Consider the following 23798-nt stretch of genomic DNA (forward strand, 5'->3'; position numbering starts at 1 on the left):
ATCATGACCTGAGCTGAAATTAAGATCTGGACGCTCAATGGACTGAACCACCCAGGTGCCTAACTTTTATGTATTTTGATTGACTCTTCCTTTGAAAATTTTGTAACACATTTTCTTTGTGAAACTAAATAGTTTGGTAATATCTTCAGCATAGTTGATCAAAATTTATTTTTTATTATTGAAAATTTAGAGAAGTTGATTTCAATCATAACTTATTTAGTAATAATGTCAGTTTTTAGTAGTGCTAATTTTGGAGAAACCTGTGGAGTTCCTTATGTGAGCTTAGTGATTTCAGAACATTTCAAGTTTTTCTTGATCAGTGTGATTAACCTTAAATATTCTTGAAATTACTCACTAACCTGTTGCCAAGCTGTTGTCATAGAAGGGTATTATCAGTTCTAGATTATCCTTGTAGATGCCAGTATCTCTACTCAAATCAACAAGAAATTTTTTCAAGTTTAAGGTTTCAGTGTATTTATAGGATCCATTCTCCTTCAATTACCAAAAAATTTTGGAGTCTATTACTTCTATTTAAAATGTGTCTCAGGGCACCTGGGTGGCTCAGTGCCTCTTGATTTCAGCCTAGGTCAGGATCCCAGCGTCATGGGATGGAGCCCTGCATCGTGCTCCACACTTAATGTGGAGCCTGCTTCGGATTCCTCTCTCCCTTTGCCCTCTCCCCCGCTCTCACGCTGTCTCCCTGTCGTGCTGTTTTTGGTTTGATCAAAAAAAAATTTTTTTTTCCTTCTGGTTCACTTTTTTGTCACAATAATTTCTATTGGTTTCATATAGTAATATATACAAACTAATTTTATTGTGTGATATATATAAATGTATATGTTATATTGTTAAATATATTCTTGAAGAATAAAACTTCTGTTTTGACTACAGATGAGAACTGAATCCTACACTTATAATTTTCTACATCTGGGGGTTGGAAAGATTTGACTCCATTGTCCACAGACTACTGGTGCTCCGTGCCTCTGACCCTGCACTTTTTAGGTTCTGATGCCAGGTAAGTTGTCTCAGTAGGGGTAGGAGTATTCCTGGAAGCTATTTCTACATCCAAATAGCAATAACTTGGGGGGCGCCTGGGTGGCTCAGTCAGTTGAGCGTCAGACTTCGCTCAGGTCATGCCATGATCTCACGGTTTGTGGGTTTGAGCCACAAATCGGGCTCACTGCTGTCAGCCTGTCAGTGTGGAACCTGCTTTGGATCTTCTGTCCCCCTTTCTCTGCCCCTCTCCTGCTAGAACTCTGTCTCTGTCTCTAAAACATTTAAATAGCAAAATCTTAACGTTGCATGAAAGTGCTTCTGAAACCACACTTTAAAAATGGTAAATCCTATCACATTAGTGCCCCACAGGAACCCTTCAATGTTTCCCATTGCTCTTATAATAAAATTAAACCTCCCTACTGGAACCTACAAAACCTTGTATGCTTTTGGCTTTTCCCATCTCTCCAAACTCATCTTCAAGATTCTCTTCTTGCTTTTTCTCTTGTCCAGCCATACTGATTTCATATCAGTTTCTGAACTTTGCCAAATTTTGTTTTTCTTGCCCCAGGGCACTAATATCTGAATTCTGCTAACCTAGACACTTTTTTTCCTAGTCTTCTTCATCAGCTTTAACGTGTACCTAGATGATCCCTTTTTAGAGAGGCATTCCTTCTTACCCTATTCTAGACAAGCTTTATTTTGCCTTTACACAACCTCCTTTGGATGTTACTTGTCTTTTGAGTTCTCTAAATACTTCTTCCAGAATGCATGAATTTTCTCAATCAACCTCCCTTTCCTAATATTCCATTATTGTCCATTAAATGCCTATGACATATGTGTGTGTATATATATAGGCATATGTATGTATGGCTATATATTTTCTGTATTTCTAAAATAGCTGTTTGGATACCTCAACTTAAATATCCCATTATAATATATTTATGAGTCCCACTCTGAATTGATCATTTCCCTCCCCAAATCTGTTCAGCCTCTCGCATTCCCTACCTTATGTTACCATCACCTATTCACTTGTTTGCCCAAGTCAGAAACTCACGAGTTACCTAGATTCCCTTATTCACCCTTCCGTCCAATCTGTCACTAAATGCTGATTTCACTTCAGCAACATCTCTCAGATCTTCGCTACTTCTAGGACATAATTTCTTACCGGAGTCATTGCAAATGCCTCCCAGGAAGCCTCCTCGTGGGCCTATTTAACACTGCTGTATCCCCCTGCCCTCAAAATCTGCCCTCCATAACGGCTGTCAGAATGATCTTGCAAAATACTCAAAAGGACAAACTAAGAGTTAAGACCTAATTCATGTCCTCTTCTGTTTCATTTCCCCACTATCTGTTCCCCAACCCCAGGTACCCCACACTGGACACTTTGCCTTGGGCACTTCCTCCCCTCCTTTCCTGCCTTCTTTCCTCGGGCCAAATGCAACACACCAGGGGCCCAGCTCTGAAAACCGCTCCGACGCCCCAGCCCCGAGTCAGGTACTGCGCTCCCAGCCTAAATCTGCTCCTCCGGCACAGTACTTAGCACGCCCCCCACACCCCCCAAGTGCCAGCTAGCGCAGGCGCCCGCCGGGTTGTGAGCCCGGGGACGACCAAACTACCCCGTTCCCCCCGGCAGCCGCCCCACGCCTCCTGTCTCCTGCCAGCACCCAGAGGGGCGAATGAAATGAAAGAATAAAGGTGAAGACTGAAAACAAAAGATTCGGATGGAGGTGCTTCAACCATTCTTGGTCTTTGGGGACGGCAGTCTGAGTGAGATTAAGGTAACCGTTGCTGGCAGCTCGAATCCTAGCAGGACTCGGCGGGGAGAGCGGCCCGCGCCGTCGGGGCCGGCCGGCAGCTCTGACGCGGGAGGCCTCGCTCACAGAGGCGGCCTCGCTCACAGTCGCTGCCTGGAGCCCGACGCCCGCCCGGCGCAGGCGGCTCGCCTCGCGTCTCCCCGTCTCCGGCGAGCAGGGCCGCCGACTGGGGTCCCGGAGGCTGTTCATGCGGGCGCGCCCTGTCCAGGGCGAGCCTGCCAGCACCTCGGAGAGGCCACCCCCGGCCTCCTCCGCACTGCGCGCGGGCAGCCAGAAGCCCCGCTCGCCCAGCACGCCCGGGGAGGCGCGCGCGCTGCCGGCTTAACGGTTCTGGCCCCGCGCGGCCGAGCTCCGGACCCGGCACCGCAGGCCCCGCCCCCGCCCCCGCCTCCTGTCCGCCTCGCGCCCCTCGGAGTCGCAGTCGGCCCCGCCTCCGCTGCCGCCGCCCCCGGCCTCGAGCGGACGCGCGGCGGGACCGTTCCCCGACGGGCAGCGGGGCGCTGGGCCGCCGCGTTTGGGTTGAGCGCGGCGACGCTGCTGCCCCGAAATCCTCCCCGATCTTGAGGCGGTAGGTGGCTGGGGAGGATGAACCGATCTGGGGGGTGGGGGGGCAGAAGTCGGGCCCGGGGTGTGAGGAGGCGGTGGGCGCCCTCTCGGAGCTCGGACCCTGGGAGAGTTGTGAGGGAGGGGAACCCCGGGGTCGGGGGGGGGGGGGGGACAAATCCCGGCAAGGCTCCCCAGGGCCCCCTAGGTGGGTGGTAGAGTGCTAAGGGGGCGAGCCCGTTGGGAGGAAAGGGTGGTGGCTGTTGTGGGAACACCTGGCGAAGGGCGAGGGGCCCGGGGCCGAGGGAGAGTTACACTGCTGAGGGCATAATTAAAACAAAAAACAAAAACGCCAGAAAAAAGTAAGTACATAGCGCCCTCGGTCCCAGGACCTGGTCCTTGGTGGTGCGATGGTTTGAAGACTTTGTCCCCCATACCCTGGCACCATCACTACTAATTTGAGGCAAATTTCAACAGTAAATCAATAATTAATTAGATTAAATTACAGACAATAAAAAGGAAAGCCCAATAGGAAAAAGAGAGCCAAGAAACATATATACGGTTAATTCGCAGAATCAAATGGTTCGTGAAAGTAACTGAAGGTATTTCGCAGAAGTTGTAAGTCAAGATACACCATTAAAAAAACCTGAGATATAATTGACATCTAACGGTTTCAGGTTTACGACATAATGATTCAATATTTGTATCAAGAGGTTTTAATTACTGATATTTTAGGCAAAGTTAAAGAAAAGGACAGTTACATCAGTTATGACCACAAGTGCACATTATCTGGACAGTTTTTATCCTACCTAAGTGTTAAATTTTGTTTGTATTGCAAGGTACATCACAGACCAAAAAGTTTTTTTTTTTGGTAAGTTTTAAAGAGAAGGTATGAAATGGAAAGTATTTTATGGAACGCTCTCACAACTTTTTGATAGTTTAAATTTTTCTCTCATGTGGCAGCCTGATTTGTGGAATATAAAATATCTTTTATCACCTAAGTCGTAATCGGTTTATGTCTTAACTCCCCTGTATTTCCTTTATATTATTTTCATCTATCAGTTTATCATTCTGTGCTGTTTACTTGCAAAGAGCATTTGGTTTCAAGGAATCCTAACTTAGTATAATAGTATTTTGAAGTTGAAAATTGAGATTAAATCCTGTCTGATTATCACATGGGACATATACATGAGGTAGATGAAGGCATGGTCTTTCCACTTCTCAGATTATTTAATTTTATATGATTGTATTTCTTTTTGTTTTAATTCCAGTGTTTTGTTTTAATTCCAGTTAACACAGTGTTATGTTAGTTTCAGGTGTATAACATAGTGATTCAGTAATTCCATGTATTACTCATTAAGATAAGTGACTCTTAATCCCATTCACCTATTTCCCTCATGCCCCTGCTTCACCTTCCCTCTGGGAACCATTTGTTTGTTCTCTATTGTTAAGGGTGTAGGGTTTTTTTTTTTTTTTAATCTCTTTTTTTTTCTTTGTTCATTTATTTTGTTTCTTAAATTCCACAAGAGTGAAATTTCGTATTTTGTGTTTTTCTGACTGGCATATTTCGCTTAGCATTATACTCTAGATCCACCCATGCTGTTGCAAGTGGGGGGGGGGGGATTTCAGTCTTTTTTATGGCTGAGTAATATTCCATTGTGTGTATGTGTGTATATATAAGCATGTGTGTGTGTGTATATATATATATCACATATTCTTTATTCATTCATCTGTATGATCTTATTAATTGCAGCAGAATCATCAGCATTTTCTAAAGAAATAGAGAATTTAAATTGGAAATTATTAGTATCCAGCTTCTAAATACAGTACATAGTATTTTTCTTAAGTTGTGACCCGTGGTAAGTTTGGCATTGTTATAGTATGTCCACAGAATGAGGAAAGCACAGTAATCGTGTAATTTATTTAGTATTCTAAGAAAAATTATAAATTGAGGCAATGGAAATTATTTATATATGTTAGTTTATTCAGCAAGTCTATTTATGTATAAATGTTCTAATTCATTTAAAAAAAACCCATATATGCAGTGTCCATATGGAATAGTAGAGAGTCCTATGTCTGTCTTTTACTTACCAAACATGCAAGTTTAGAGACAAGGGCATGAACTTTATAGTTAAATCCTCATTTTTGCCATATATATACTAGGTGATCTTGGGAATCTCTCTTCTTTTTCTGAGCATCAGGTTTTACATCTGTAAGATGACTAATAGTGATTCTCTACAGTATTTAATGTGTGGCTCAAAATGAAATAACATGTAAAGCATTTAGCATGTAATAGGACCTCAAAAATGGAGTTTTAATAATAAATGAATGGCATACATTGCATAGTAAGATTATGTCCCAATTGGTCTGGGACATTGGTGGGTCCTTAGGATTTATATTTAGTTTGAATTTTTTTTTTTTTTTGAACAGAAAAGGGACCTAAGATATACTTTAGTATTGCTAGATGTAGAATAGCAACTGAAGCTTCCTGAGATGGCAGTTGGATTTTTGAGATGATTTGTTAACTATGTGTAAACTTGAAAAAAAAAAAAAAAACAACAAAACTATTCAGTAGCTAGTTCTCAGCATGTATTAATAGAATGAAATTTTTGAGACTGGATCAAAATGCTTTTTTAAAAAATATACCACAAAGCTATATATTCATAGTTTAAAAGACAACTCTATGATTGGCCAACTACTTGTTATCCAGTGTTTTAAGTACGATTTTTTTTTGCTTCTGCAAGTGTTGTCCTTTGTAACAGTTGATACCATAAAGGCCTACCCTAGGTAGTATTAGTAGCTTCAAAGGAAACTTTTGGAGCTCTATATTGGGTGAATGAAGCAGGCATTAGTTTAAGATTGAAGTTATTTTGTATAATATTTTTGTAGTTAAATCTTTATGATTTTTGACCTAAACCGAGAGTTAGGCTTTGGTTTGTGGAGTCCTGTCCTTCATAGATTTCAATCCTGTGATTCAGTTTTTCAATAATAATTACTGTAATAATTAATGTAAATACTTGCCTTTTCCATTAATAACACTGTTTAAGACATGATGCTGTTGTATACTGTGAATTCCAAACTTATTCCCTATAATGTCAGTGTCTCTATACAGACACAGTTTACTTAAAAAATTAAATGCTATATGACATCATCTTTTCTCATTTCCTTAACTGATAGGAATTTATGTATCTGGAGCCTTTGCTATATTTTTCCTACTATAAATTGAAAGGGTGGGCGATACTAAAAGATCTTTTATTTTTTGTTTATATACTTGTGTTGCAAAATCATATAATAGTTCTGTAACTCCCCAACTCTTGAAAATCCCTAGTTTGAATACCGTGGATTTGCATTGCTCAGCAACTGGAAAAAACTTTACAACCTATCAACTCAATTTCAGCTGAGCAGTGAAAAACAAGAAAGTGTGTGCCAAAGTACTCTATTGTATTCTGATTCATTAGTTTCATATGGGAAACAGGATGGAAAGTTACTACATGCTAGTATTAGGGTCCTAATTAAAATGTCTAGGATAAACATTAAATAACACAACATTAGATTGCTTTTTGGTCCTTATTTAAGATTTTCTTTCCACATAGAAAATGTTCAATAAATATTTGTCTGAAATATTTTTTTGCTACATATGCTTATAAGATTTTTCTTGTTTCTTATTATATCAAAGTTGTATTGCCAAAAAGTACGGACGGCATGAGTTTTGTTTAGAAGGTTGCCAATAGCCATGTTGAAATACCAGTTAAGAGACACATCGCAAAAGCTCCATAGGTATTAATGAGGAATACTAGCTGGCTCTCCAAACTTCAGGAAAAAAGTAACTGTTTTTGCACTTAGTTATCAGTGCTAACTTTGAGAAGTTGTTTATAAATTTATGATTTTAACATTTGAGTAATGTCTAGAGCCATTTTTTTTTACTTATTGTTTAATTGAAATCCAACTTAGTTAACATACAGTGTAATAATGATTTCAGGAATAGAATTTAGTGATTCATCACTTACATATGACACCCAGTGTTCATCCCAACAAGTGCCTCCTTAATGCCCATCCCCCATTCAGCCCATCCCCCCACCGAACACCCCTCCAGGAACCCTCAGCTTTTAATCTGTATTTAAGAATCTCTTATGGTTTGTCTCCCTGTTTTTTGGTTCCCTTCCCCTTTGTTCATCAGTTTTGTTTCTTAAATTCTACATATGAGTGAAATCATATGATATTTGTCTTTCTCTGATTGACTTACTTTGCTTAGCATAAAATGTCCCGAGGCATTTATAAATAGGTAAAAGTATGTTTTTGGAGCTAACAGGGAGTTATTAACCCTATTATATACTTAGGGAAACAGTCATTTAGATAATGATCTGCTTAAAATCATATGGTTACATTTGTCTCTAGATAAGCAGATATAAAGTCAGGTGGAATTTTATTTTTAGTTTTGTCTTAATAGGCATCATAATTTGAAAAGCTATATCCTATTCAGGCATCAGAAGGTTTTAGTTATATTTAGAAGGTATTTAAATTTATAGATTTATTTAGTAAAACCAATTATGTTGCAGGTACTATGATACGAAGATAAATAAGATACGGTTTTTTCAGTGTCAGCTAACTCGGTCTAATCAAACACATGAAATAGATTTACTGTGGTACATTTTAGAATAGTTAATAAAATACAGTAGGGGTCAGTGGAAGAGGAAAAATAAATTATTGTTATTTTACTGTCAACTATTTGTTAGGAACTAGAAAGCTTCATGTGAACTATTTTATTTAACGTTACTGTTGAGACATGAGAATATTTTCGAAGCAAGTAACTTGACCTTGGTCTTAAAAAACGAATAGCACTTTGGGAGAAGAGCAGCAGGGAGAGTGAAGGAACTCCGGAATGTATAAGTATATGGTAAAACAAAATAACATTTGTGAATTCAACAATCTGTTAAACACCCACAGTGTTCTAGACACTGTAGTAGACACTGGTGATAGACCTGTGTGATAGAACTGTAATTTAACGGTCAGGTAAAAGATAATTGCGACTAGTGCAGTAAATACCACATTGGAAGAGGGTAGATACAGGGTTGTTTTGTGAGCACATAAGGGTACGAACCTGTTCAGTTCTGGCTGGGTATGGGGTGGAAAATGGTTGGGGAGATTCTTGATTCTTTTTGGCCAGAAGCGTGAACATGGCATGCTATCACTTCCTAGACTCAGGATCTTGGGCAAGATACCTAATTTCTCTAAGCTTTATCTGTAAAATTAGTATTATTAAAAAATAATGAGGCTAACATTTATTGAGCTCTTACTGTGTGCCAGACATTTTGCTAATACTTTATACATATAATTTAGTTTTCACATCAAACCTAGGAGGTAGAGGCTACTGTTTTCCGTAGTTATATAACTAGGTGCTGGAGCCATAATATTAACAACAGGTAGGCTCACCTGAGACCTGAGATTTCACTCTTCATTGTGCCTAACTGATAGAGTTGTTCTGAATCTGAAATAACATAACTTAGGTAAATAGTTTACTCTGCATGACACATGGATGTTGGCCTCTGTTTCTATTATGAGTAATCCAGGAGGTGATGAGGAACTGACGTTTTCTAAGCAGGTGTGTATATGTAAAGGGATCATAGTTTGGAGAGAAAGAGGTTATATTTACCCATTTGTTCAGCACCTACTTTGGATCCAGTCCAGGTACTGTTAGTTGCCAGGGAAAGGGGGTGAATGAAAATATTGTTCCTCAGTTACAGAATCTGCTCCTCACTTTTGCCAAGTATGGAAGACAAACAGCCATTATGTAGAGTACAATGTTCTTAATGCCATGATGTGGGCATAATCTCTGTGTCCCAGGAACATAGGGAGACAAGGGAGTTTTTAAATCCCACTGAGTGATCAGGGAGATGAATTCAGAGTTATTGTGGAACCAAAAGAGTAGTGGCGAGAATAAAGAAAATAGATTTGAGAAATAGTTTGGAAGTAGAATGGACAGGAATTAAGAGACTAATGGTGTGGAGACTTTTATTTTAGATCTTATTTAGCCAAAGTTGGTCTGATGGAGTTGGTGAAGACTTTAAGGACTACAGGAGGACGAGCATCTTTGGAGTCAAAGTAATGAATTTGATTTTGGATATGTTGAATTTGAGGTGTCTGTGATAAGATATAAATGGAAATATCTTTAGAAAAATAGAACTGGGATTTAAAAGAGAGGTAGGTGCTATATGTATAAATTAGGGCATGTCTATCACGTAGATAGGTAGTTGAAATCATGAGGAGAGTAGATCAGGTCAACGAAGAAGATCAAAGCCAAATTTGGAAGAATTCCTGAATTTCATTGGAGAAAGGAAGAGGAATAAGCTAAGGAAGTTAGAAGAGGTAGTCAAAGGTATAGGAAACCAAAAGAAAAGTCAGGCAAGTTAAAGGAGTAAAATGTTTTAAAAGAGGGAATGTTCCATCGTGACAGATGCTATAAAGATTGTCACATATTATTTTAAGGGCTTGTGATTTTTTCCACCTTAACTCCTTAACTTATAAGGTGTAGGTATCTTCAAATGAGTGTTGTGGTTTTATATGTGTATATATATATACATATGTATATATATATGTATATATATATACACACACACACACACATATATATGTATGTTGTATGTATATGTATTTTATATATATATAAAATTTGTTAAAGCATTTTGATTATCATGTCAAAAAGATCAGATGTCTTTTTCCCTCTTCAAGTATGGAACTTCAAGGTCTTTGTGATAATGGAAACCAAAAAATTGATTGGTAAACCGCTTCAACCAGCAAGACCTGTTCGTCATCTGACTTCTCCCCCTGGTAAGTAATCTCGGGTATACATCTTTAGAGATGAATTGGATAATGGCTAAGTAGTATTTGAAAAGCGAACTCATATATAAAGTGATTGTTTATGGTGGATAGAGAATAATGAAAACGAATGGTCTCCTTTGTTTGAAGAGTTTAAAAGTATTACCAAAGAAAAAGACTCTTACTAGTCTCCCACTGCATAGGCTACCAGACCAGCAAAGGTAGGAAGAAGAATAGGTCTTGCCTGAGAAAAACTTTATGTATTTATTTTCATGTCTCGTTTTCATGGTTAACTGGCTTCTGCTTAAAATGATATTCTCAACCCAAATTGTGCCCGGTGATTATGGTCACTGTAGAGCAAAGCAATCATGAGGGAGAGAGAATTGGCCTTTAAAAAAAAAAATTCCTAACTGCATATAAATGAATGAATGAATGGATGAATTAATTACTGAATACAGGCAAAACAACAGTTACAGGTTAGGGCTATACTTGAGTTGGAACATAACAGTATTATTTTTTGGAAAATCTAAACAAAAATTTCTAAAATTAAAAATTTCTCTTTTGCTCATAAAACTAGGATTTGGGGCAAGTTCTTAAAATACTTTCCTTAATTGGAATATTAACCTTTTAGTTTTTCATTGTTGAAAGAATGACTTCTTTATTCTAACTTAGGGGTGTGTGTGTGTGTATACACATACATGTATGCATTTTTAATCAATTAATTAAATTAAATTAAATATTAATATACAAATCTATTTCTCACCATCCTATCAAAATACTCTTTGGTCCATCCTATTAAAATACTCTTTGGTCCATGTGTTCAACTGAGTAACTTGCTATTTAGAAAAAGGAAAAAAAAAATAGCTCTTTTGTTGGGTGCAAAGATGAAGGAGAAAAGCTAGAAATGGCACCAGTTCCTCAATCTTCTGTTTATTCTCCCATCCTTGGTTCTTACAAGGAAGATGGTCTCTACTTTGGTCATGTTTCTTCTGAAGATGGCTGTGTGACTTAAGACAGACAAATGAAATTAAGGAATCTTCTGGACCATAGCTTTGGCAGTGTTGATGCCATGTCCTCTCTCTCTCTCTCTCTCTCTCTCTCTCTCTCTTTCTTTTAAATGTTTATTTATTTATTTTTAAAAGAGAGCATGAGCACTGGAGGGGCAGAGAGAGAGGGAGACAGAATCCCAAGTAGGCTGCATGCTGTCAGCACAGAGCCTGGCACCGGGCTTGGTCTCATGAACCATGAGATCATGACCTGAGCCGAAATCGAGAGTTGGACGATTAACCCACTCAGCCACCCAGGTGCCCTGATGCATCTCCTTCTGGTGTGCTGAATAAGCAGTTGTTTAGGATCAAGTCTCAGATTTTCTTGTAAAGGGAAGGGTATAAAGCCATTGGCAGCAGCTCCTTCTGTGACCAGCCTTTTCACAGCACCTCTCACTCCCTCATCTGTACAGATGCAGTTTTTTGTTCATCCTTTCCCTCCAAGGCCCTTGTAGGGGCAAAAGGTAGTGGGCTCATCTCTCATTTAATTATATCCTCTTAAGATCCAGAAAGGAGTGGGTTTATTGGGTAGAAAAGTTTAATCAGAAATTAATTTTGACCTTTTTCAATATACTTCTTCTGTACTCCTTAACTAGCTCACATCCCCCCAAAATTGTTTTTAAGATCCAGATAGAATTACTTCCTTTTGCAAAGCTTCTATATCACAAAGCCCTAGTATCTTCTCTGTACCTCTCAGATAACTTGTTTTTATCATAGTAATTGTTTATGAGCTTGTTTCTCAAAACAGACCATGAGCTCTTTTATCTCTGAACTCTTTTCACACTTACATACCCATTCCCTAACATAGTGGGTGACATTTCATAGTGTTTTATAGTGTTGAATGAATGTTTGTTGAGTAGAGGAACCATCAGAAAATATTTCAAAACAGTGCCTAGAATATTTTGGGTACTTAAGGTTTTTAGGTTGTGGTAATGGGTGTTTAATGTAGTTTTCTTCTTTTCTGTCCTAATAGGAGCAGTATTCCCTTTCAACTTTCAAAACGAATATCCGTGCAAAACTCAGTGCTTACAAAGCGGAGTTAGCAGAGTAAGTCCTAGAAATTATAATAAAATGAAGCATTGCAGACTGGAAGGTAACATTTGTTAGATGAGTATTTTATGCCGGGCACCGTGCTGGGTGCTTTATATAGTTTTTTTTTTAATTATTTTTGAAATTATTTTTTAAGTTTATATATTTATTTTGAGAGAGAGGGGTGGGGAGGGGCAGAGAGAGAGGGAGAGTCCCAAGCAGGCTCTGCACTGCCAGTGTGGAGCCTGATGTGGGACTCGAACTCACAAATCGTGAGGTCATGACCTGAGCTAAAATCAAGAGTTTCATGTTTAACAGACTGAACTACCCGGGTGCCCCATGCTTTATATACTTTTTGAAATTATATTAAAGAAAATTATACCTGTTGCCCACCATTTTCAAGCCTAAACATTTTGCTATATTTGTTTGTTTTAGAAAATGTTAAAGAAAAAACCTAACTAAGATAATGTTCAAAACCCTCTATATCCCTCCACTATCTCATTTTCTTTTTTAATTTTATTTTATTTATTCTCAAGTTAGTTAACATACAGTGTAGTCTTGGCTTTAGGATAGAATCCCACCATTTCATTTTCTTCACACCCTCCTCTTCTCACTCCATGTGTAGGTATGTGAGAATAGTTCTCATTGTGCATTGGAATCTTATTTTCTGCCATCCCCAAGCATTGCATTAAGGGTGTGCCTTGGGACTTGTCCTGGAGATGGGTCCAGAGAGGGGGTAGCTGGCCTGAGAGAGACACAGCCACATGCCAGGGTTCCGAGAGGAAGATGAGCTTGAGCCCCGGCTCTGTCACTTCCCAGCCCCGTGACCTGGCGTGAGTGATTTCTTTCACTTGTCAGAGCCTCAGTTTCCTCACCTGAAAATTGAGGAGCCCTCAACCTAGGGCTCCTAGGTTGGTGTAAGGAGGAGGCAGCAGTGAGCTGAGGCTCCCAAAGTTCTGAGCACTGTGTCTGGCATGTAGTAACTGCTCTCTCCATTTGTGCAGCAGTTCTCCTGGCTGTGTCTGTGGACCGTGTCCCCTCCACCATCCCATTGTCTTCTCACCTTCCTTCTCACCTTCTTCCAAATGTTCTCGATTTGTTACTGTTTTCATGAATGTGTTCATACTTTTGCTACAACAAATAGAATTGTTTTAACTGTTTTGTAATTTTATATAAATAGTACTGTACCCACATGTGTTTTTGCCATTCTTTTCTCATTTAGGTTTATGTTTTAAACTATCTAACTTTTTGAATAAGTACAATAATCAAAATTGAAAACATACAAAATGGCATGAATGGAAAATTTCCCTGCAATCTCTATCCCGTAGTCACTGATTTCCTCTGATCAGAAGTAACCATTCTACCAGTTTCTTACCTAGATACTTCTAGAAATAGATAATGCATGCATAAGAATAAGTATATTCATAATAAATAGAATATTAGGCAACTTGTAAAATGAACAAAGCAGTTCTATATGTGCTGACATAAAAAAATCTTTTTATATACAAATAACTACATTTATTTTGTTGTTCATTTTCTCTTGATGGGCTTGGCACTTGTTTCTATATTATAGTAAATGCTACAGCGAACATCCCTCCATATATTTTATACATGTTCGAGAGGTTCTCTGCATTATAAAACTGAAGTAGTAGTAGTATGTTAGCAGGTAATCTTTATAAGAAACGGGTGGTATGTTTTCTGAAGTGGTTGTACTTACATTCCCACCAGTAGTATGTGCCGGTTACAGTTGCTTCAGAGCCTACCACTTTTTAGCCATTTTAGGATGTGAGTGTTAGTATCTAATTATATTTTATTTATTTATTTATTTATCTATCTATCTATCTATTTATTTATTTATAATTTACATCCAAGTTAGCATATAGTGCAATAATGATTTCATGAGTAGATTACAGTGATTCATTCCCTATGTATAACACCCAGTGCTCATCCCAGCAAGTGTCTTCCTTAGTGCCCCTCACCCATTTAGCCCATCCCCCCACCCACAGCCCCTCCAGCAATCCTCTGTTTGTTCTCCATATTTAAGAGTCTCATGTTTTGTCCCCCTCCCTGTTTTTATATTATTTTTGCTTCGCTTCCCTTCTGTTCATCTGTTCTGTATCTTAAATTCCACATATGAATGAAGTCATATGATATTTGTCTTTCTCTGACCGACTTATTTCCCTTAGCATAATACCCTCTAGTTCCATCCACGTTGTTGTAAATGGCAAGATTTCATTCTTTTGATTGCTGAGTAATGCTCCATTGTGTGTGTGTGTGTGTGTGTATACACCACATCTTCTTCTTTTTTTTAATGTTTATTCTTGAGAGAGAGAGAGAGAGAGAGAGAGAGAGAGAGAGAGAGAGACAGAGACAGAGTGTGAGTAGAGGAGGGTCAGAGAGAGAGGGAGACACAGAATCTGAAGCAGGCTCGAGGCTCTGAGCCATCAGCACAGAGCCCAACACGGGGCTTGAACTCACAAACCGTGAGATCACGACCTGAGCTGAAGTTGGATGCTCAACCGACTGAGACACCCAGGCGCCCCCATTCCACATCTTCTTTATCCATTCATCTGTCGATGGACATTTGGGCTCTTTCCGTAATTTGGCTATGGTCAATAGCACTGCTATAAACATTGGGGTGTATGTGCCCCTTCAAAACAGTACACTTGTATCCCTTGGATATATACTTAGTAGTGCAATTGCTGGGTCATGGGGTATTTTTAACATTTTTGAGGAACCTCTTGAAGTTTTCCATAGTGGCTGTACCAGTTTGCATTCCACCAGCAGTGCAAAAGAGATCTTCTTTCTCCACATCCTTGCCAACATCTGTTGTTCCCTGACTTATTAATTTTAGCCATTCTGACTGGTATGAGGTGGTATCTCATTGTGGTTTTAATTCATATTTCCCTGATGATGAGTGATGTTGAGCATCTTTTCATGTGTCGGTTGGCCATCTGGATGTCTTCTTTGGAAAAGTGTCTATTCATGTCTTTTGCCCATTTCTTCACTGGATTATTTTTTGGGTGTTGAGTTTCATAAGTTCTTTATAGATTCTAGATACTAATCCTTTATCTGATATGTCATTTGCAAATATCTTTTCCCATTCAGTTAGCTGCCTTTTATTTTTGCTGATAGTTTCCTTTGCTGTGCAGAAGCTTTTTATCTTGATGAGGTCCCAATAGTGCATTTTTGCTTTTGTTTCCCTTGCCTCTGTAGACGTGTTGGGTAAGAAGTTGCTGTGGCCAAGGTCAGAGAGGTTTTTGCCTGCTTTCTCCTATAGGATTTTGATGGCTTCCTGTTTAGGTCTTTCATCCATTTTGAATTTATTTTTGTGGTGTAAAAAAAGTGGTCCAGGTTCATTTTTCTGCATGTCGCTGTCCAGTTTTCCTAACACCATTTGCTGAAGAGACTGTCTTTATTCCTTTCGATATTCTTTCCTGCTTTTGTCAAAGATTAGTTGGCCATATGTTTGTGGGTCCATTTCTGGGTCCTCTGTTCTGTTCTATTGATCTAAGTATCTGTTTTTGTGCCAGCACCATACTGTCTTGATAATTAGAGCTTTGTAATACATCTTGAAGTCGGGGATTGTGATGCCTCCAGCTTTGGTTTTCTTTTTCAAGATTACTTTGGCTCTTTGGGATCTTTTCTGGTTCCATACAAACTTTAGGATTGTTTGTTCTAGCTCTGTGAAGAATGCTGGTGTCACTTTGACAGGGATTCCATTGAATGTATAAATTGCTTTGGGTAGTATCGACATTTTAAAAATATTTGTTCTTCCAATCCAGGAACATGGAATATTTTTCTATTTTTTGTGTCTCCTTCAATTTCTTTCATAAACTTTCTGTAGTTTTCAGTGTGTAGCTTTTTCACCATTCCTAGGTATTTTATGGTTTTTTGGTGCAATTGTAAATGGGATTGGTTCCTTGATTTCTCTTTCTGTTGCTTCATTATTGGTGTATAGAAATGCAACTGATTTCTGTGCATTGATTTTATATCCTGAAACTTTGCTGAATTCATGGATCAGTTCTAGCAGTGTTTTGGTGGAATCTTTTGGGTTTTCCATATAGAGTATGATGTCATCTGCAAAGGGTGAAAGTTTGACTTCCTCCTTGCCAATTTGGATGCGTTTTATTCCTTTGTGTTGTCTGATTGCTGAGGCTAGGACTTCCAATACTATGTTGAATAACAGTGGTGAGAGTGGACATCCCTGACCTTAGGGGAAAAGCTCTGTTTTTCCCCATTGAGGATGATATTAGTGGTGGGTCTTTCATATATACGGCTTTTATCATTTTGAGGTATGATCCTTCTGTCCCTACTTTCTTGAGGGTTTTTATCAAGAAAGGATGTTGTATTTTGTCAAATGCTTTCTCTGCATCTATTGAGAGGATCATGTGGTTTTTGTCTTTTTATTGATGTGATGTATCATGTTGACTGTTTTGCAGATGTTGAATCAGCCCTGCATCCCAGGTATAAATCCCACTTGGTCATGGTGAATAATTCTTTTAATGTATTGTTGGATCCGGTTGGCTAGTATCTTGTTGAGGATTTTTGCATCCTCTAATTATATTTTAAATTTGCATTTTCATAATGATTAATGAGATTGAGCATCTTATCATGAACTTATTTGCCATTTGTATTTTTCTTTTTTTCCTTTTTGGTGAAGTGTCTGTTCAAATATTTTGCATATTTTTAATATTTGGGTTGTCTGTCTTTTTATCAGTGAATTGTAAGAGTGTTGAAAATTAGTATATCATGTGTGTTTATTTCTAAACTCCCTATTATTTATTGATTTATGTCTTTCCCCCCCCACTTTATGGAGGTATAATTGACATGTAACATTGTGTCAGTTTAAGGTGTACAGTGTGATGATGATTTGATACATGCAATATGTTGCAGAATGTTTACCAAAATCAATTTAGTTAACACATCCTTAATTTTACATAATTATTTTGTTGTTATGGTGAGAACATTTAAGATTTATTCTTTTAGCAACTTTCAGTTATACAACACAGTATTGTTAACTATAGTTACACACTGTACATGGGTCTCCCATATGTCCATCTTTCTGTCAACATCACATTTTACTTATAGACTGCTGTAGCTTTATGATAAGCCTTCATTTCAGATAGTGAAAATTCACTAACTTTATTCTTTTTCAAATTTGTCTCAGCTCTCTAGGTCTTTTGCATTTCCATGTAAGTTTTAAGTGAGCTTGTCAGTATCTACAGAAAGTCTGTTGGAATTTGATTGAGTCTAAAGATGAATTTGAGAAGAATTAACAACTTAACCATGTTGGCATATCTTACCGCTCTGTGTATTTTCTAGCATAAGGATCTTTTCTTCCATAAACGTTCACTTTTCACTAGTTAAGCCACCCTAACTACTACTAATCCTCCAAGTGTTGTTTAAGCATCACCGCCTATGTAAAACCTTTCCTGACATTTTTAAGTCAAGTTTTATTCTCTTACTCATTCCTTCCATGACACTTTCTGCATATCTTCATTATAGAATTCTCAAATTTTATTGATTTGATTATGTAAGATTGTAAAATTTGTAAGATTATACATGACTTTATTGTAATATGATAATTGAGATAACAAACTAACATAAAATTTTAGTAGATGTAAGTTCTTATATGCTATGAAAGATTTGAAATAATCAGTATATTTGAAATAATCAGTATTTTTAGTTGTTAATATATGCATAAATGATAAAGTACATTTTTTCAGATTTCTTGACGTGTGATTTACAAAAATTGAATATATTTAGGTTATACAACATGATTTTTTATAAAGGTGTACAACCTGTTTAATGAATGTATACATCTTGATATTATTATAACAAGTTAATTACCACGTTCATCACCTGACATAGTTACCAGTTTTTGTGTGTGTGTGTGTGGTGGGAACAATTAGCAAATTTTAAGCATATAATACAATATTAACAATTATAACCACTGTGCTGTATATTAGATCTCCAGAACTTATCTTATAATTGAAAATTTGTATTCTTTGACCAGCATCTCCCCATTTTCTCTGTCCTCCACTCCTGGCAATCACCATTCTATTCTCTAATACTATGAATTTGACTTTTGAAATTTCACATATAAGTGAGATCGTACAATATTTGTCTTTCTGTGTCTGGCTTATTTCACTTAGTATGATGTCCTCTGTATTTCTGTGTCTGGCTTATCTCACTTAGTGTAATGTCCTCCAGGTTCATCCATGTTGTCACATATGTCAGGATTTGCTTCTCTTTTTGTGGCTGAATAATATCCTATTTATATATTTTTCGCATATCTCTATCACATTTTCCTTACCCATTCCTCTGTTGATGGACTTGTGAATAATGCTATTGTGAATAATGATGCAGTGAACATGGGAATGCATAGTCTTCAAGATTGCGATTTTATTTCCTTTGGGTGTATACCCCGAAGTGGGGATGATGGATCTTATGGCAGTTTTACATTTAATTTTTTGAGGAACTTCCATAATGTTTTCCAAAATCGCTGAACCAGTTTACATTCCCGCCATCATTGTACAAGGATTCCTTTTCGCCCCCAACCCCCATTCTTGCTAGCACTTTTTGTCTTTTTGATAATAGCCTTCCTAACAGGTGTGAGGTGGTATCTCAGTCTAGTTTTGATTTGCATTACCCTCACGATTTAGCAGTGTTAAGCATCTTTTCATGTGCTTCTTGGCCATTTGTGTGTTTTCTTTGGAAAAATGTTTACTCAGGTCTTTTGCCTATTTTTAAATCAGGTTATTATTATTATTATTATTATTATTATTTTGCTGTTGTGTTGTATGAGATCTTTATATATTTTGGATATTAATCCCTTATTGCTAATATGGTTGGCAAATATTTTCTCCCATTCTGTTGGTTGCTGTTTCATTTTGTTGATTGCTGCTTTTGCTGTGCAGAAGCTTTTTAGTTTGATGTAGTCCCACTTAATTTTGCTTTTGTTGCTTGTGCTTTTGATGTCATATCCAAAAAATCATTGCCAAGACCAGTGTCAAGGAACTTTTTCAATATGTTTTCTCCTATGAGTTTTATGGTTTCAGATCTTCTATTTGTTTTTGATCCATTTTGAGGTCATTTTTGTATAGTGTAAGAGTCCAATTTCATTCTTTTGCATGTGGATATCTAATCTTTTCAAGACTTTTAATCTCTACACCAAGGGACTCATGACCCCAAGATCAAGAGTTGCATGCTTTACTGACTGAGCTACCCAGGCGCCCTATTATGTCTTTTTATGTTAGCATTGTAATGTTTTGATTATTATAACTTTGTAATATAGTGTGGAAGTGTGATGCCTCCAGCTTTGTTCTTCTACTCGAGATTACTTTGGCTGCTCAGGGTCTTTTGTGGTTCCATATTAATTTTAGAACTGCTTTTCCTATTTCTGTAAAAACTGTTACTGGAATTTTGAAAGGGATTGTACTGAATCTGTAGATCAGTTTAGGTAGTAAGAACTTTTTAACAATAATCTTTCAATCCATGAACACAGGATATCTTTCCATTTATTTGTGTCATCTTTAATTTCTTCAGTGTCTTATAGTTTTCCACATACAAATATTTTACCACCTTGGTTAAATTTATTAGTAAGTATTTTATTCTTTTAGATACTATTTTAAAAATGTTTTTTAATTTTTTTTCAGATTAAAATTTACTTTTAAGTTTGATTTTAGGCTTGCATTTTAGTGTCAGTGAAGTGTGCCTCTGCTGCAATTTTGAAATTTAAAAAACTAATTTTTAAAAAGGACCATAACATTCATATTATAGTTTATTAAATCTAACAGGAACAAAAACCTTGGAGAATGAAAATCTTTGCCATTTTCATATATTTTCTACCTCTACTTAAAAATTTTGTTAAAATTTGATTTTTTTTTCCTGATAACTTATTTTGGTGACTCGTACTGTAGAATTATCTCATTACTTTTCATTTTGTCATAGGGTTAGATAACTTTCTGACTTCGTGGAGTTACCTTGGTAGAATTTGCGAATATTTAAGGAATGGGCTATAACTTGCTACTACAATGACTGATAGAGCAGAGATGTTCATTTTTTAGGATAGATTTTTCCAGAGAAACCTACCTTAATGAATTACCATGGTTCAGAGTATGGCCTACTGTTTGCAAACTGATTTTTGTCAGCAAAAGAGATGATTTTTTTTAATGTTTATTTATTTTTGAGAGAGAGAGAGAGCATGAGCTGGGAAGGGGCAGAGACAGAGGGGGACAGAGGACCCAAAGTGGGCTCTGTGCTGAGAGCATGAAACTGATTAGGGCTCGAACTCATGAACTGGGAGATTATGACCCGAGCTAAAGTCGGCTGCTCAACCGACTGATCCACCCAGGTGCCCCAAGAGATGATCTATCTTAAGGATAGATTATATATATTGACCCAAGTTTGTGAAACTGATTTATAAAATCATAAAACCCATTATTTTATCATGAGAAATTTACGGTCTTGTGCTCTGACATTCTCTTATTGGTTCCACTATTACATGCACTAGGGAGATTTACGGGAAGCTAAATTGTAATCGGGGTACTTCTTGGGCCCCATTATACTAAGTGAGCATGGAATCAGAAGAGGAGTTAGTTAAAAATCCTGACAAGTAGTTAAAGATATATGTGAATAGATTTTGAAAGAATTTTTTGCCTTTAATAAGTGTTCTTAGAAGGTTGCTTATCCTTTACGGCCAGAAATAATGTGTTGACTAATACTTTGATTGTTTAGGAAAATAGTTTTGGCTGCTAAAAAAAAAAAAAGGTTATATAAAGTTTTTAGGCCATAGTTAAAAGGTATATTTTCTTTTTCTTTCAATAGTGTAAGACGAATGGAATGCAAGCCTTTTCTCAAGGTCATAATGAACCACAGCAACATCAGTCTCCAGTTAAAAAAGGTAAATTTTTACCATAATTCTTAAATTTCATAAGGGAGTCTTAGTATTCATGGTAAGTTAATATTTGCTTAGCTGCAAACCTCATGTGCACAGGAAGTTTCATTATATTTTTTTTGGTTGATTTCTGGCTATAGTAATCATGCTATAGGTTTGACTGCTTTAGGGGAGAGACCATAATAACAAGGCTTATACAAGATAGAAGTTTATATCTGTATCTTTTTTTAAGTATTTTTTATTATTTTAAAAAAATTTTAATGTTTATTTATATTGGAAAGAGAGAGAAAGAGTGTGATCAGGGGAGGAGCAGAGAGAGACAGACAGAGACAGAATCTGAAGCAGGCTCCAGGCTCTGAGTTGTCCTCACAGAGCCCAATGTGGGACTCACACTCAAGAGCCATGAGGTTATGACTTGAGCTGAAGTCAGACACTGACTGAGCCACCCAGGCACCCCTATTTCTGTATCTTCCGTATCAGCTCATAATTGAGCTGGTGTGTTCATTCTGCTCTGATGTAGTTCTACTGGACTCAGTCTCATTGCTTTGCCATCTTTAATGTATGGCTTCTGTCTCATTGCCCAAGATGAATGCCTTGGATCCAGCCATCCCGCTCCTTATCTAGCCATCAGGAAGGAAGGGGAGTGGTAGTTCTCCTTAAAAGAATGACCCATAAAGTAGCATGTATCACTTTCACTTGGTATCTCATTGGCCAGTACTTATTCATGCTGTACAAAACAGACTACAAAATGTAATCTTTAGCTGAGTAGCCTGCTAATTCTGTTACTAAAGCAGAAGGGAAGAACTGCTCTTGGGGATAACCAATAGTCTCCCCCACCAGCCACTTTTTATTTAATGAAATAAAAATTTTTAATTTAGTCTAAATTTCTGTCAAGTTTTTGTTTAAAAGTTATGAAAATACCCTATTACCTTTTTTATTCTAGTATTTAACTCCATATTTCTAAATAAAATGTTTAAATTGTTTCCAAATTTAAAATTGTTTTGATATTCTGTATTGGCAGCCTATTGTGGAAAATGAGAATTTAATGTCTTCCATGTCACTTCCCTCACTTCTTCACCCTTCTTTCTCCCCTCCCCACCATATAGTCATTTCACAAATTTTAGTGAAAGCACTATCACTCTTTATATTATATGAGTATGTAAATACAGTTGTTTAGCCAAGAGGTGCATATGTCTTGCATACTATCCATCATTTTTTCTTGGAGCTAATGTTTGCATTGTTTTCCTATGTGACTCTTGTTAACTTTTCCCCTTAAATGCTCCAACAATGCTCTTACACTTACCTGTAATATTTTTCTTATGCACAAATATATCAATTTGTATTCTACCCACCCCCCCCCAGCCCAAGGAAACTTTTCCTTCAGAATCCTCCATTATCTTGTTCCAGTATAGACTACTCTTCAGTACTGTTGTCCTAGAATGTACTTTACTATTATCTTGGGACACCCCTTTACAATTCTTTGGTTTCTTTCTTCTTTTTTAATTGAAGTATAATTCACAATTTAAGCCATTTTAAAAGGTATAATTTGGTGGCTTTTAGTACAGTATTATACAACCATTACCACTGTCTAGTTCTAGAACATCTTTATCATCCCAGAAGGAACCTCAAATCCCTTAAGTCGTCATTTTCCATTCTCCCCTTTGCCTAGCCATTGACAAACCCCAATCTACTTTTTGTCTTAACGGAGATATTTATTCTGGGTATCTCATGTAATGGAATTATCTTATATATGACCTTTAGTGTCTGGTTTCTTTCACTTAATGTAAGGTTCTCAAGGTTCATCCATATGTAGCATGTATCAGTACTTCATTCTTCCTGTTTATGGCTGAACGATATTCTGTTGTATGGATATGCCACATTTTATTTATCTCTTAGTTGATGGACATTTGGGTGGTAAAGTTTTTGGCTATGATGGATAGCTATAAATATTTTTGTACAAGTATTTGAACACCCATTTTCATTTCTCTTGGATATATACCTGGGAGTAGACTTGCCAGGTCATATGGTAATTCTATGTTTAACTTTTTGAGGAACTGTCAAACTGTTTTCCACAGTGGCTGCACCATTTTACATCCCCACTAACAATGTGTGAGGTTTTCAATTTCCTGACGTCCTTGTTAGGATATTTTTTTTATTATAGTAATTCCAGTGGGTGTGAAGTATCTCATTGTGATTTTGGTCTGCATTTCTCGAATGACTAAGGGTATTGAGTGTCTTTTTCCTGTGCTTGTTGGCCATTTGTGTATTTTCTTTGGAGAAAGGTCTATCCAAGTCCCTTGACCATATTTCAGTTGGATTATTTTGTTGTTGTTGAGTTATAAAAGTTCTGGACACTAGACTCTCATCTGTTTTCTTTTTTAAACTTTTTTTTTTTTTTAATTTTTTCAACGTTTTTTATTTATTTTTGGGACAGAGAGAGACAGAGCATGAACGGGGGAGGGGCAGAGAGAGAGGGAGACACAGAATCGGAAACAGGCTCCAGGCTCCGAGCCATCAGCCCAGAGCCTGACGCGGGGCTCGAACTCACGGACCGCGAGATCGTGACCTGGCTGAAGTCGGACGCTTAACCGACTGCGCCACCCAGGCGCCCCTCATCTGTTTTCTTTCTGCTACTTTCCTTCTTTCCCCCTCCCC

The 23798-nt window shown here is 37.5% G+C and overlaps 1 protein-coding gene across 1 annotated transcript in view; it reads left to right on the forward strand.

Moving 5' to 3' along the window:
- The first annotated feature begins 3287 nt into the window (after window positions 1-3287).
- Window positions 3288-23798, forward strand: part of CF2H8orf88 (chromosome F2 C8orf88 homolog) — a 37275-nt gene continuing 16764 nt past the window's right edge. The window contains exons 1-4 of the mRNA XM_049633602.1: window positions 3288-3378; window positions 10080-10178; window positions 12186-12259; window positions 21074-21149. Of these exons, the coding sequence (XP_049489559.1) occupies window positions 10106-10178; window positions 12186-12259; window positions 21074-21149 (223 nt within the window). The 5' untranslated portion in view covers window positions 3288-3378; window positions 10080-10105. The remainder of the gene's footprint in view (window positions 3379-10079; window positions 10179-12185; window positions 12260-21073; window positions 21150-23798) is intronic.

This window comes from Panthera uncia, chromosome F2 (genome assembly GCF_023721935.1).
Source record: "Panthera uncia isolate 11264 chromosome F2, Puncia_PCG_1.0, whole genome shotgun sequence".
NCBI classification, from domain to species: Eukaryota; Metazoa; Chordata; class Mammalia; order Carnivora; family Felidae; genus Panthera; species Panthera uncia.